This window comes from Stylophora pistillata, chromosome 1 (genome assembly GCF_964205215.1).
Source record: "Stylophora pistillata chromosome 1, jaStyPist1.2, whole genome shotgun sequence".
NCBI lineage: Eukaryota > Metazoa > Cnidaria > Anthozoa > Scleractinia > Pocilloporidae > Stylophora > Stylophora pistillata.
This window is the reverse complement of record NC_142519.1, coordinates 41,251,029-41,266,099: the sequence shown is the minus strand read 5'-3', so window position 1 is coordinate 41,266,099 and position 15,071 is coordinate 41,251,029. Positions and strand designations below refer to the sequence as shown.

The following is a 15,071-nucleotide window of genomic DNA, read 5'->3' as shown; positions in this document are numbered from 1 at the left end:
AGAGAGCTTCTTTTTACTTTGTACATGCATGTGGCTCCCAACAGTTTGCACAATTTTTCCCAAGTGACGTATATGGAATCAGTGAAAAGTTTCAAAAGATTGGTGTTGAGGTAGACGCGAAAAAGTGAAGGGAAATGCTTTTGACCCCTCTCTTTCTTTGCCAAAGGACTTCAACATTATGGGAGATGACCCGTCTTATACCTCTCCACGAAACCGTCGAAAATGAGGTTCCGAACAAAATTTTACTTTTAGAAGCTGAAAATGTTATGAAATTGTAAATGGACAGTCAACAAATGGGAAAATTGAGTAGAAATCAATTATGTGACAAGACCTTTTGATAGACCTCTTGTTGAAAGATCATGAATTCATTAAATCAATATTTTGAAAAAGTTCTCTTTCTTAGTATAGAGATCTGAGCGAGTTTAACAATGATTAACTGAATGATGGTCGAATGATCATGAGCTTATGATGCTGCACATTTGGAGCCAACATTCTACTGTACTTAGTGATTGAGTTCTCAACTATATTGCTTTGCTAAGGTAACTTAAGAAATGTTGATATGATGAAAGAGGTTTAAAATTATTTCCCTTCTAGTCATAAAATAGTGAAACAACTTTCATAGAAGTGTGATAATTCTAGCAGAAAGACCAAGGACGGATCGGAATGACAGAAACCGATAGACATACCAGTAGAGTGCACATGGAGCTGACGCGCAAGATTAAATGATATTAATTAACGATTATATGTAGTAAAACAGAAACTTTTGTGACCAAGTTAATTAGACGAATTAAACCGATCCACGTAATGATTAATGCGCCCGAAACCTATTTAATTTCCCCACAACATGGAAGGAAACTAATACACAAATTAAATTAAGAATAAGATTGACCAAGCCGCAGTACTCTTAATGTAACTGCATGCTGAGGAAGTGAAAATATTTCACAAGGTTTTTAGACCCATATTTTCTCACGCACTGTTTTTTTTTTAAATCCACACCGTTAATTTTCTACAAGCCGTAACCTTGGGTGCCTTGAGTGAGCAATTTTGACAAGATTTTAATTTTGAAAACTGGCCAAAGGGAACCTCTATCATTTCAGTTTGAAGATGTTTAGTCGAAATTGCGCTGAAAAATAGTGCGTTTTGACAATGCGCATTCTGCTCAATGATAGTTAGTAAAGAAAATACAGCAGTGTTTAGCGTGAAATAGTAATAAAAGAGCCTCTAAAGTAGCTTCGAAATACGATTCGTTCCTCAGAAATAAAAGTCGCAGCCATTCACGAAAGCTCCCTCATCACACGCAACGAAACAGGCATATTCAGCAGTCCCGCCATAGAGAGTCGAAATGGGGTTCAAGTCAGAGGTCAAACCTCAGAAAACTTAACCTTTCAAAGAAGAACGATTTTAACGCCAACCGCAAAAAAGCAGCCAATCAGTGATTAAGGCCAGTTATGTTCGAAACTTTGAGCATCATATTTTTCAACGTCACCCTTCATCATGCCTAAAGCTACTGATAGGTAATTATAACAAGGGTGTTCAAAGCGGCTTACAGCAACTTCTTACAAAAAACTGTCATTTTATTCGACCAAATTCTTAGCCTACGCGTATATATCTCTTATTGAATACGTGAGGCAGTAGCCAGGCTTTTAATAAGGTAACCTACTCTAAAAAGTGTGAGAAAAGTAGTACTGAGAAACGTCATTTAAAACGTATATTCTGAAAAGAGCCCCAGAAACGTGTTTTTCAGTAAAAGTAATAGAAACGCTTTTGATATTTTTACGGTCAAGAATGTTAGTATTCATGTCAGAAGTGTATAGATCATTATTCCCAAAAATATGCCAGTAAAATTTATCTAAGCCTATGGGTGACCGTCAAATGGTTTCAAGTAAGGTATTTCAGATCTCACTATTTTTACTGCTCGTCACAAACAGTTCTGGATCTCGAGGACACTTTGGATCTTAGGACTGGAAAGTTAGCTTCCAAATATTTCTAATATACTCAGTCTAAAGTCATTCTCGGTGTTGGAATTTTCGCCCGCACGCATACTCTGAAAATGTTAAATGGCTTATTTTATCGAAAATTATTGGGAGACACACCATCTTTTCGCCCCTTATAATTGGAATGTTTTCTTCGCCAAGCAGGTGAGAGAATAACCCACACTGGGTGCTTATCATGCCCTCACCCATTGGAGGGTGACGAGTGTTTGTGGGATACTATCTTATTTATTAAAATTACGAGATTCAATCTTATTTTTTACATTATGGGATACTATCTTATTTTTTAAATTGTGGAATACAGTACTGTCTTATTTTTAAAATTAGCTCAGCCCTTAGCTGGTCTCCAAAACCAAAACAGTCGTAACGGACAAATTCCAAGAGTCAGCAAGACTTTCTTTGCAGGATTGCTGATCTAAGAAAACAAGAGACTCCATCTAATAATTTGGTAAGGATGGGTGTCAATCAGCCACAATTTAAAAACCAGGCGTCAACGTATTATGAAGGACAATGGAGTTGCGGCGGTTTAGATCTCCACTAATGAAATCACTTCCATCCGAATGCGCTGCTGAGGAAATGACTATCTCTAAAAATGTGATGAAAAGGCATATTCTGACCCTTAAAACCCACTCTAACATTTTAGTGCATGTCACTGTCAGGTCATATTCATGCGGCACCCAAACTAAATTCTCTCTGAGATAGTGACCAAGATGGGAAAGGAATTCACTTGACTGAAGTAACTAGAGATTATTCGAATACAGCTTGTCTGAATTGACCTTTTTTTTTTCCTTGTAGCAGTACAAGTGTTTCCATCGGGTTCTTTGTCGAGTTCAAGTAATGTTTTCCAGTGGCGGATCTAATGGTTTTATGACCGATTTGAATTTGATTTCCAATCAAGGACACTTTTTATTCAACTACGACACAACCGATGTTCACATTTCCCAAATTAAACTCTCAACAAAGAAAGATTTTGACGCCAAACATCAAAAGCGCAGCTCACCGGTAGCTTTCAAATGATTTGAAGGCTTTTCAGATCTTATCATTTTGACTGCCCGTTATAAACACTCTTACATGTAGGGGAGTCTTTGGATTGAAAGACCGGTACCCAGAAGTCAGCCTCTAGGCTTCTGATTGTATGCGCTTTTAAAAAGCCATTCTCAGCCGGTAATATTCGCCTAAACGCATAATCAGAAAATGTTGAATGGCTTATCGTCACTGGGAACTGTCGGTGTAACATACTATCCTTTCCCTCTTTGGAATGTTTCCTTCGTCTAGCCTATGAAAGAATCGCCCACACTAGGTGTATATCATCTCCTAAGTAAATCAATTGACACATGTCTTTGGAAAAATGAGAAAAACAGCCTCTAGCACTTTTCAAACTGAAACAGTCAAGACGAACTTATTCTGAGAATCAACTAGATTTTTTCGCTGGATTGAAAAGTCGTCCCACGCGTGCTTCTTTAAAAGAAACCATGACAAACTACATATCAATGCAAAGCTAGCGCTTATGACGTGACTTACTCTGAGAATCATGAAAAACTACATATCAATGTAAAGCTAGCGCTTATAACGTATACATTGTAAAAATAACAAAATTTTTGATAGGTTTTGTTCTGGTAAGCACGTGCAAGCCTTTAAAGACAAAACTGACGGTGTTTGGTTGACTGAATTACCAGCCCTCGCGTTACCTCGGACATCCAAACGCACTGAACTGTATCACTCAGTAGATGAAGGGCTAAAAAAAGAGTGTGAGGCTTTTCCGATATTCTTATTGGTTCCCGAGGGAATCGATCTTTAGTGAAGTTGAACAGAAAAAATTAACTCGATTTCGTTAAAGCCCTACACGCTTTTTTGCGTAACTACCTTTCCTTTTAAAACACTTCTGCCGTCGAAAGTCATCGCCAAAAAGTATTTCTTGATAACTGGAACGGCTCCCAGAAATAACCCGAGGTTCGTTTGCGCGATCTAGGTGCGAATCTCAACAAACTTATAAACCTCTCTGCGTAGGAGGAAAAATAAGTAATGATAAAAAGAAAATGAATTAAATGAGTAAAGAATAAAATGAGATAGATGGCTGACATTTTTGAGCCCTGGAAATTTTACCCTGGACCTTCGACCCCTCACGAAAATCTACACTCTTAAGAAATACACAGTTTTCACACCTCATTTTTAAAAGCGCGTGTCGATGCGGTCAGGCCGGCAACCAATGAAAAGCAACATTGAACTCTCTTGCGAGTCACAAGACAAAGATGCTATTTAAATCAGTCCCGTAGGCTGAAGGGACTCGGGGGACTCGGGCGACCCCCTCCCCCCACCCCCACTGCCTGGAAAGGTCCACTTAGTGGCCTACTCACAAATAATTTGACCGGCTTAAAACATATCTCGCAGGTACAAAAAATATTACTGAAACCTCAGTTGGGAAAACGTGACACTATTCCTGCAAATGTGACGACTGTGGAAAGGAAAGAATAGACGATAATTTTATAATAAGAAGCCTTTGAATCACCAAAGAAACGTGGCAATTCCTTTACTTGATCACATTATCATGTGAATCGACAAGCAGTTTTAGCCTTCCGCAAAATTTGCCATATCACTACTTGACCTCGTTCCAAGTGTTCTCTGTTCAAGAAATGTCAACCTCAATGCAGCGGTTAACACTTACACTGATGATCTCCCGTCCCCTGAGTTCCTCGAAATGGAACTTACTCGATGGAGAAGTCAATACTTAGCAATGGAACCCCAATTATGGCCAGCTTCACCTGCTGTGGCAATTAAAGATTGTGATGCTGCCCTCTTTCCAAATATTAGCATTCCTCTCTTAATTTCCCGCACAATTCCAGTCACATCGTGCGAATGCGAACGAAGCGCAAGCACGTTGCGACGACTGAATAACTACATGCGTGCATCGATGGGAAAAGATCGCTTGTCCCATCTTGCGCTTTTGTACATTCACTACACTACCCCCGTGGACTTGGACACTGTAGTAGACTGTTATACTGGGCTACATCCCCGTCGACTTCAACTGGAAAATCTTTTGCAACAACGTTAAGTTTAACATTAAAGGTCCGTTTTCAGCGAAAAAGAACCCACCAAGGAAAAAACCAGCCTACGGGCCTGTAAATTCACAGAAAAAGTCATCTCGCGATCTTACCGGGAAAAACGATTGGTTGAAAGGAAGTCCAAAACTGCTCTACGAAAATCAAGAGTAAGGTCTGACTTCTTCGCCTTATCAAAATCATCTGTCCTCGATTTCTCCCTTAGACTTGCAACAGAGTTACTTCTCTTTTTAATCGCTTCATGGAGACTCTTATTTCTCAATGTCTTGGGCAATTGACGAATTTAGTTCTTTTGTGTGGTGTAATACAAGTGTAAACGGAATAAGCAAATCGAGATCCCAGACAAAAGTCCGGGAAAAACCGTCAACACTCTGCTGGAGACTCTCGAATTATTACACCTCTCACTATTCGGTACCAACTACCCTAAAATAATAATCGTGACCATATTTTTTCTATGCTTACTTTTATCTTTTATGAATTAATTCATGCTTTTCTTTGCAATGCACACTCGGCCATTTAGGTTCTTAGGGTCTTTTCGCAGTCCAAAGTCCTAGTCAAGAGATAAGAAAATCTGTTTGTTTTTCTACACCTTTTGTTCTCTTTGGCGCAGTGTTACCTTTAGTTCCAGCCCATACACATGTTTTTACTTAATTCATCTTTACTTCCCCATTCCATTCATCTGATCGATACTGGGAGTGGTGTCCTTTAAATATATATTTTTTGTATTTAGAATGACTTTGCCGCCATGTTGTCACCATACGCATCTGATCATGATTTCAGTGTTCTTTGCCTTTTCTCCTACCGAGTCCAGGGTTTCCAAATGTCTGAACGATATTCCTGACAGATCTTCGAACAACCAAACACCCTGCCGATCTGAAATGCGTGCTTTGTTTCTACATAAATCCTCTCGAAACCAAAGAACATAGTTGTTTGTTCCAATTCTCCGTGGTCCCCGACATCCTAGAGTTTATTGGAGATTCTATAATGTTACTTTTTGAGGCCAGGATGGTAATGTTCCCAGAGAGAATACTTCGTTCGAAGCTGGATTGATTTTTCCGAAGTTAGGGAGAAACAGTGAAATTTGAATAAAGTATATCGTGGAAGCGAAAAAGGGCGGAGATTGTTAAAGAAAAAAATAAGAAAAAAAAAGAAGGTAAAAGGGCGAGCAATGCCATTAGAGAACTGATCGTAAAGTCACACCACGTCGGCTGGCATAGGACCAAGAGACCCAAGATGATAATGGGAACGACGTGATTCCATCGCCAACAGAGTCGGCTTTTTAATGAAAACCTACCACTTGTGTAGTGCATGTCACCTCTTTGGACAGAAGTGTATCAAATGACTTGGGAAAAACTAAAAGATATCGCCCGGTATAAATTTATAAAAAGTCTCAATAGTTCCTGGGGAGACTTTAGGTTCATACTTATGTCCCTCACAAAATTTTGATAAGAATCTAACCCATTGAGCATTAAAGCAGAAAATGATAGCTCATCTCCTTTAATTCACAGTGCAGGTGAGTTTGAAAAATCGAAGAGCACATGCAGTGGCTAGAATCAAATCATGCCAGTCAGTGCCTTATTGGACTTGTTATCTCAGCTGGAAATAGCGACGAACTTCACCTGAAAGTTATTTTCAACACCTGTGGCTTGTTCACGATGAACAAGGAGAGTTTGACTGAGGAACAGGGTGAAAAATGGTTCCAGATTCATCAGTGTTCTTTGGGTATTACTAAGGCTCTTAAGGAGTTTAAATATGCCAAATGATTGTGGTGATGGATTGAGTGGTTGTCACTTCATCAGGCACACAAGGATAAGTTCTGATTGGAACTGAAAGGCACATAATGGAGTTGAAAGCATTTAGGATGCCTGTGACTCTTGCCACCATTATGAAAATTTACTCAACTTCTAAACGCGATTCATCTTCAACGAAGAAGCACAGGAAACTCTAAGAGCGAACACTGACCAATTTGTAGCTGAGGTTAACGATGCTATTAGAGAAGCAAAGGTTCCTCCGAAGTCAAAGCGCCTGCAGCTAGTACCGAGAATTGTAACAATTCTTCACGTTTTGAACCACGCAATGACTGAACTCTAACACATCAACTCCGGCACACATTGAAAAGTTGACTTCAGAGAAGGCATCGGACTTAAACTTTGCCTCAAACCTGATGGATTCGCACTAATTGATTATTTACTTGGTACAGTTTGGATTATTTTTGCCGCGGGGTGGAACACGGAAAACGTTTAGCTGAATTTCTCCGAAGGTATTCCGGTTCCTTTACTGAAACTAATCACTTAGTTGGTTATGATATCCTAGTTGCTATAGATGGATAACTTTCTGCGGGCCGGCCTCTATTTTTCATAGGGGCAATTTAAAAGAAGAGCATATTTTGCATATTTCGGCGATGCTTTTTACATCTAGTTTTCTCAACTACAAAAGCTTCAGACGAGTGGAAAGTAAATGGCTTTGAAGGAATTTTATCTTATTAGCAATATCCCGAAGAGAGTTATCGCTACTCATGGCGTTCTTCCTTTGAAAGAAAATGATCCACTCTCGTAGTGCACTACTCGACCAAACAACATACATATACCTCAAATCGGGCGTATATCATCCAGTTATACACCCGATTGCCGTCGGCTTCTTTCAAGGAAATCTAAGCAATCCCGAATCCTGACGATACATTGCTTTAGTCTGCTATGTCATTTCTAACATGTAAGAATCAGTTTATTTACATGAAAATATCTCAACACCGATCATTTGCTATTAAACATGTAAGTTATAGCTATGACGTGACGCTGTATTTCTCCATAAAGTTTTCATTGGTCGCTCCAAAGAATACGAGAACCGGGAATTTTTCGATATTTCTGCAGACTTATGTGCATTCCAAAGCAGAAGAAGAAAAACTCAGAAACCACGAATATTTAACGAACAATCAATGGGGGATGGGCGAGGATCTCATGCGAGTAATCGGCTAATCACCAGTGTCTCAGTGTCTCATCTTTCAAACCGGCAGTCTAAATCCCACAGGGATCAATGAACGCTTTTCATTCCACTAATTTATTCATGTTTTTCTCGTTGCCATGCACCCACCAATAACGTAGCTCCATTTTCTGCCTTTAAAAGCACACACAACCCACAATTCTTCTATTCGCTCCGACGAAGGGCTAACGCTCGAAACGTTAGCTTCTGTAATCATTACGGTGGCCAATTTACCATTTCAACTTTGTTGATATATCCAAATTATTTCGTTACTCCCACCGACGCAGCCCCAAACAGTTTCTTTCGAAACTATCAGCCTTTGATCACCAGTGTTCTCGCCGGTGGGGAGTAATGCGAATATAATTCGCAACTTGGCAACGGTATTACCACATGCAAAAACCCAGTTCAAATAATGGCTTTGAAAGACTGGCATGAAAACTATCACATAGTCAAGATTTTAAACAACTCAGTATCCACATGCTACAGCAAATGGAACAGAGATTTTAGCACAATCATTTTGCATTTTTTTATTGAATCTTTACGAAAATTATTTCTGTTTTGAGCCTTCAGATTTCTTGTTCTTGATAATTAAAGATTTGCTTAGGGCTTACAAACTTTACCTCAAAAGGTTTTTGGTGCCGCGCGCAACGAGGCATACAGATTTAAAATAATTTATGCTGCCACTGAGGAATCAACAGGCACAGTCCTCTCACATACTCTCAGCCATGGAAAATTAATGATTGGTAAAGAATTAATCAATTGCATAGTCCAAGAGCTATCTTGGTTGCCATGATTCTTTTTTATTATTTGTAACTTCTAATATTCTTTCATTTGCAGTGGCAGATCCAGACCTTGAGCAGAGAGGGGGAGAGGAGGTTGTTTTTTGTTTGTGTATGTTGTAGGTCAATTTGTTCTTTAGGTAAATTTGTTTCAAACTAGGTTAATTTGATCTCAACCTAGGTCAGTTGCTGATGTCTGTCTGTCTGTTTTTTTTTTGGCTGTGTTGAGATGTCTGGAACCTGAAATTATACTAAAAAAACTATTTGCCTCAGGTTCCAGACATCTCAACACAGCCAAAAGAGAAAAAAACAGACAGACAGACATCAGCAACTGACCTAGGTTGAAATCAAATTACCCTAGTTTGAAACAAATTTACCTAAAGAACAAATCGACCTACAACATGTACACCTGCCAGCTTTTCTTCCTTCTGCGATTTTTATCTTTACCCAAAATAACGTGGAGGGTAGGGGGGCCCAGGCGCCCAGGCCTCTCCCCTAGACCCGCCATTCCTAAGAACAATTCTCAAGAAGTGTTTCATAACTTAGGCTTTTAGTGAAAGTGCCAGGGTATAGCAATCAATATCAAATGACAAAATTCTTATTATAATTAACAAAAATCATCGACAAGAGTGCAGTGTTAACTTATTTACTCCCCAGTAGTTGACATGTGACTCCTCCATACAATTTCAAACTGTTCACAAAAGCTCACAAGTAATGAAGATGCCACAAAGGAGAATTCCCAGCAGGAATACTGATATGCCCTCAAAAATAATGAATAAAAAAAGTGGTGAAGCGGTGATGTAACAGTGTACATCATCAGTAGGTTGTTAATGTGTTGACTAGCTATAGAGGGTTCTGTTGTAACTAGATATCGACATGAAAGAAAGTACAGTATCACAATGAACTCCTCAGAAAAGCACTCTAAAGGTGTATGTGCTATTCCATTTAAAATGTAGGTGTATGAATCCTGTCGAGAGAGGTTCTCTTGACTCTGTACATGCGCATGGTTGCCAACAGTTTTTTTCCTAGGTGATGTATAGTGAAACCTCTCTAAACCGGATCCTCATTAAACCGGAATCCTCTCTATACCGGACATTTTTTTCGGCCCCAAAATCCCTGTCATACATTTTCTCTATTTTTAACTTCAATAAACCGGAACCACTCACTTCCGGAAACCGGACGCTTTATTCAGTCCGTAATCACATTCTCACAAAGAAATTGACCTCGTCAAACCAGACGTGAAAGTTTTAAGCTTGCCGCCAAGATCAAATCACGCGTTTTTAAACGTGATCAAGGTTAAAATCGTAATAATGCAGCTGTGAAATCCCAATCAGAAGTGAGAAAAGCGCGTCGGCTAATTACTCATTGTTCTATCGGTACTGAAGCAAAAAATCTAAAGTCAACAATCGTGCTGCTGCTATGGGGTCAGGTTAAGAGACTGTCATGTAGCGGGTGAAATCACTCAACAATCTCTACAAACGAAGTAGCAAACAACACTATGTCTCAGAGACCAGCGAAACGCCAAAGAATGGAATTATCGTCAAAGAAAAGAGTTAAGTTGATTAAATGCGCGGAATCAGTGCCTAACCCAACACTGAAGGCTCTAAGCAGTAAATCTGGGATCGGTAAATCAACTGTAACACTGAGTTTTTTTGTAGATTGAATAAAATGACGTTGAAAAGCTTCCTTGTGATCTATGTTGCAAGTTCCTTTACTGATGTGCTTTATTAGTGTTCGTGTACCATATACTGGTACTTACAGTCAGACAGTACATTTTGCTGCATAAAATTGCCTTATGGGTAAAACCTCAGTACATCGGACACCCCTCTAAACCGGATATTTCCTTCGGTCCCAAGGGCGTGCGGTTTTGAGGGGTTCCACTGTACTTATTGACTGAATTCACAGATAAATTGCATTGCTAAGTTAACATAAAGAAATGTTGATATGATTGATGTTGGCGGTTGAAATTGAATTCACTTCTAGTCTTAAAATAGTAAAACAACTTTCAGAGAAGTCCAAGTCTTCACATAGTTAGACCATGGACGGGAATCGAGATGACAGGCTGATAGACGTAACAGTAGGGTGCACCTCAAGCTGACGGGTATGATTAAAATAATAATGTCAATTGACGATTATATTCAATAAAACATAAACTGTTATGACGAGTTTTCTAACCAAGTAAACCAGACGAATAACCGAGTCAATGATTAATGCACGCGAAACCAATTTCATTTCCCACAACATAGGAGGCAATTAATATACTAATTAAATTGAAAAAGATTGAAATAACCAAACTGCGGTACTCGTAATGTAACAACATGCCGAGGAATTGGAAGTGATGAAACTTTACAATATTTCAATTCATAGTTTTGCACGCACTGTCTTTTTTTTTTCTTTTTTTTATCAAGCCGTTTATTTGCTTTGAAGCGTTTCCTTGGGTGAGCAATTTGACAAGATTTTCATGTCGTAACTAATCTCTGATAAGGACTGCTCCTGGAGACTGAACATTGGGCTAAAATCCTAAGATAAGATGATAAAAAGTCTTGATTCACTTTTACTTCGTTTGGTCGTTTGACGCTGGGGTGGTGGTGTTTGTGAGGAGGGGTGGGGATGGGGGCATGGGGGGAAGGGATATAGAACTAGGGCATGTGTACATGGAGGTGGGGGACTCCAGGTAGGTGAGGTTACCCACATAGGTGGAGTACCGCGCCTGTCCATATAATTTCTTAATTTACCTTGGTGACATTTACATAGCAGGCCGGTTGCCCGGTCCGCCAGGTAGGGTTACCCTGTAAGGCGAGGTGATAATCTGCCATGTAAACTTCTCAAGGTGGAGTAGCCCGCCTAGCCCGGGTCGCGTTCATACAGAGCTAAAATGCTAAAACCCAACTTTTACTTTTCAAATAAAAATAATAATAATAATGATAATAATAATAATAATAATAATAATAATAATAATAATTATTATTATTATTATTATAAAAACGAATATTTAAACAGGATAAATCCATCAGTACAAAATGATAATGTTATCAAAGGAGTCCTGTAAATACAGAAAAAGTCAACAACAACAAAAAAGGAAAAGATGTAAAACGCACTAATGGAAAGTACAGCGGTAAAAAGTGGCACTATAAAAACTACAAATAAAAATGTTCGTTAACTTTTTGTCTAGATAAGACTCTGGAGTTCAGTTGCCGGATATCTAACGGTAAACTATTGTAAATAAGAGTACCTAAAAAAAAAGCTTTCTCGACCAAACTCCAGTTAAGTGTCATTTTCGGAATTCCAACTGATAAAAAACTGTTCCCCATGTTATAATTGTGGTTTGTCCTCGTAAAATAGTTTTTAAAATACATACATACATTACCAAGTAAGCAATCAAAAACATACAGACAGACTTCCTGTTTCAAATCACTGTCAGTTGATGGAATACGAATGTACATATTTTCCAGTCCTAAAGTTCTGCTGTTCAGGCTTCGACGTTCGATGTTACAATTTGCCGCTTGTGCGTATTTGAGTAGCTAAGAGTGGCTAAATTACAGTAAGTAAAAGCGGGCATGATCATGGCCCTCTAAATACTTTAAGCTGCAGCACAGCTGATGGAAGAACGATTTTTCCGCAGTAGATTTACTCTTCCAACCGCTTTCTTGCAAGTTTTGCTGAAGTGCGTTTCAAAATTTACTGAAGGATCTAAATGAACATCAAAATATCTGTAACTTGTTGTGCTATTTATCTGTAGCTCATTGATCATCAGGTTTCGCTGTCTCCACTGTAGACGATTTAAACTTTTCGCAGTTCCGAAAGTCATGGACTCTGTCTTTCCCTTGTTGAGACTAACAATCAGTTCATTCTTGTGGTACACGTTAATTCTAGATGACTGAAGAGGCTTATTTGCATCGTTAAAATGGATAATGAACAACATTAGACCAAGGATGGCCCTTGTGTAACGCCGGTTAAAACGGGGTTGGGTTCTGAAAGAACGCCATTGCATTGAACGGTTTGCCTTCCAAAAAATAAATAGTCCGTAAACCATTTGAGCTCAGTGTCACAAATGTCATAAAAGGGAAGTTTGCAGAGAACACCAGAGTGGTTAATGGTGTCAGATGCTTTGAACAGGCCTAGGTCTGTAAAAATTGCCCCTGACCATGACATCTTGCCATTGTCAGCTTCTTTCCTTACTAGGTCTGTAAAGTATATAATAGGCAGCTCAGTAGAGCGTTTGCAACGGAAGCCAAACTGATAATCTGAAAGATGGTTATTACTTTGAAGATGGAGCATCAGTTGTTTGTATACCACTTTCCCCAAGATCTTCGACGGGATGGGAAGAATCGATATTAGTTGATAATTATCAATCTCTGTTGACGAGCCAGATTTAAAGAGTGGTAAAACTTTGGCCTCTTTCCACTTCGTAGGAACAATTCCAGACTCAAGAAATAAGTTGATAATCATGAAAGTTGGCGGTTAAGTTTACAATGAAAGTTAGCGGTTTTCCTATCACAAGGGCAGTATCTTTCAGCAAACCAGGAGGAAAATTATCAAGGCCCGTGGATTTTCTCCTTTTCAGACTTTTTAGTTCTCTGTAAATTTCTGATTTATTAACTGCTGAGAACACAAGCTTTGTATTCGCTGTTTGAAGGTGATTCTGTTGTGCAGGATGACCCCGAATAAAGTCGCGAAGTAAGACGGAACTTTTCTCAAGAAATCCGGCCACATTTGTGAAAATAACTGCAGAAAGTGTAAGCAATGAGTTTCTCACCTGTCGTTTTCACTCCATTCACAAGGACTGCTGATCCTGTCTCTGATTGTGATTTCGTGGGATACAGTTTTATAGTCGCAGACCAGAACTTTTCTGGTGAATCCGAATTGCGGTTTAAAAGGTCGCGATGGTATATACTCTTGAAGGTCTTGATTAAACCAAACATTCTGTTGCGTTGTCGCTTATAAGAGGACCTGTCGACATCACGATATCTTCTGCGAGCTTTCCTGAGAAAATTTATTTTCCCTCAAAGTTATTTCTCTCTCAGCAAGGTTAGCCATGAACGCAACCTTCGTTCAACTCTTTTTTGCTATGAGAGGCGCATGTTTGTCGATGCATTCTTTAAGAATGTTCTTAAAAAAGGGACCAAGTAGGAGAAAACATTCTGAAAGTCTGGATCTTAAATCATCACAGAATAGCTGAGGGTTATGGTTTGAATAATTTCGAAATGTAATAACCCTGGGTTTAAATTTAGCATTATAGACTTTGCGTGCACAACCGATCAGTTCGTGATCGCTTAAACCAGCTAGGATTGTTTTCGTAAAGTAGATGTTATGTGGCTCATTGCTACAGAGAACGTCAATTAACGTCTGAGATTTTTGTGCAATCCTCGTGGGAGTCACGGTAATAAGCTGCCTCAGACCAAAAGATGCCAGAAATGATTTCAGTTCTTTGTGATCCGAATCCACCAGATAATTGCAATTGATGTTACCTGTTAGTAAGCATTCTTTGTTCTCCGAAGACAAAGATGATAGAATTGATTCAAATTTGCAATTAAAATGCGGGATGAGATGTTTTGCCGATTCTGGAGGGCGATAGATAAACCCAATAAGAAAGCTTTTGCTTTTGGGGAGTAAAATCTCAAGTCATATACACTCAATGTCTTCTTGCTCAAGATCCATCTTCTGTAAAAGGGCACAGAGGATGAGATATAAGCCCCCACACCTCCACCTTGAACCGATGCCCTAGATTTACCAAAAAAAGTGAAACCATCAATCTGTGCCTGAGCCTCATCATCAGTGGAAAAGTGCGTTTCGCTAACAGAAAAATGCCAATGTTTTGAAAGCATCCAATATATGAGATATTCTCGGTTTCTTTCCCAGCAAGCCTCTAATACTTTTAAGCAGTAGTTTTTGGCCTTTTTTTGACAGCAATTCCCTTAGTTCGGGAATGGCATAGTGTTCAGAATGCTCAAAGTCTTTCGTGGTTTGTGATTGTTCTTTTCTGCTTTCTTGGTCTGTTCCGTTGCGGCGAGCACAAAAATAACAGGATATCTCATCAGCAGAGCCTAAACATCTAAGGTTCAAATGTTTAAGGCATAATGGGCGTGATATTCGGCTTTGATTATTTCTTACAGATTTAATGCAAGAGCCACATCCTGTAGCGGGACCAGAACAGGTCTCAATATCACCGCACAGCAATAGCAGTATTTGACAGAGTGATTCCCTCGTTTACGAGTTCGAATTTAATTTCTTTGGCGAAAAGCCCAAAGGGAAGAACAAGTGAAAGTTTC

At 39.2% G+C, this 15,071-nt stretch overlaps 1 protein-coding gene across 1 annotated transcript; it reads left to right on the top strand.

The window, feature by feature from the left end:
* The first annotated feature begins 1,494 nt into the window (after nucleotides 1–1,494).
* Nucleotides 1,495–5,040, top strand: LOC148742558 (52 kDa repressor of the inhibitor of the protein kinase-like). Its single transcript, XM_088747835.1, is given in 2 exon segments — nucleotides 1,495–1,514; nucleotides 4,503–5,040. Coding segments are annotated over 2 exon segments (558 nt in total).
* Nucleotides 5,041–15,071: the final 10,031 nt, after the last annotated feature.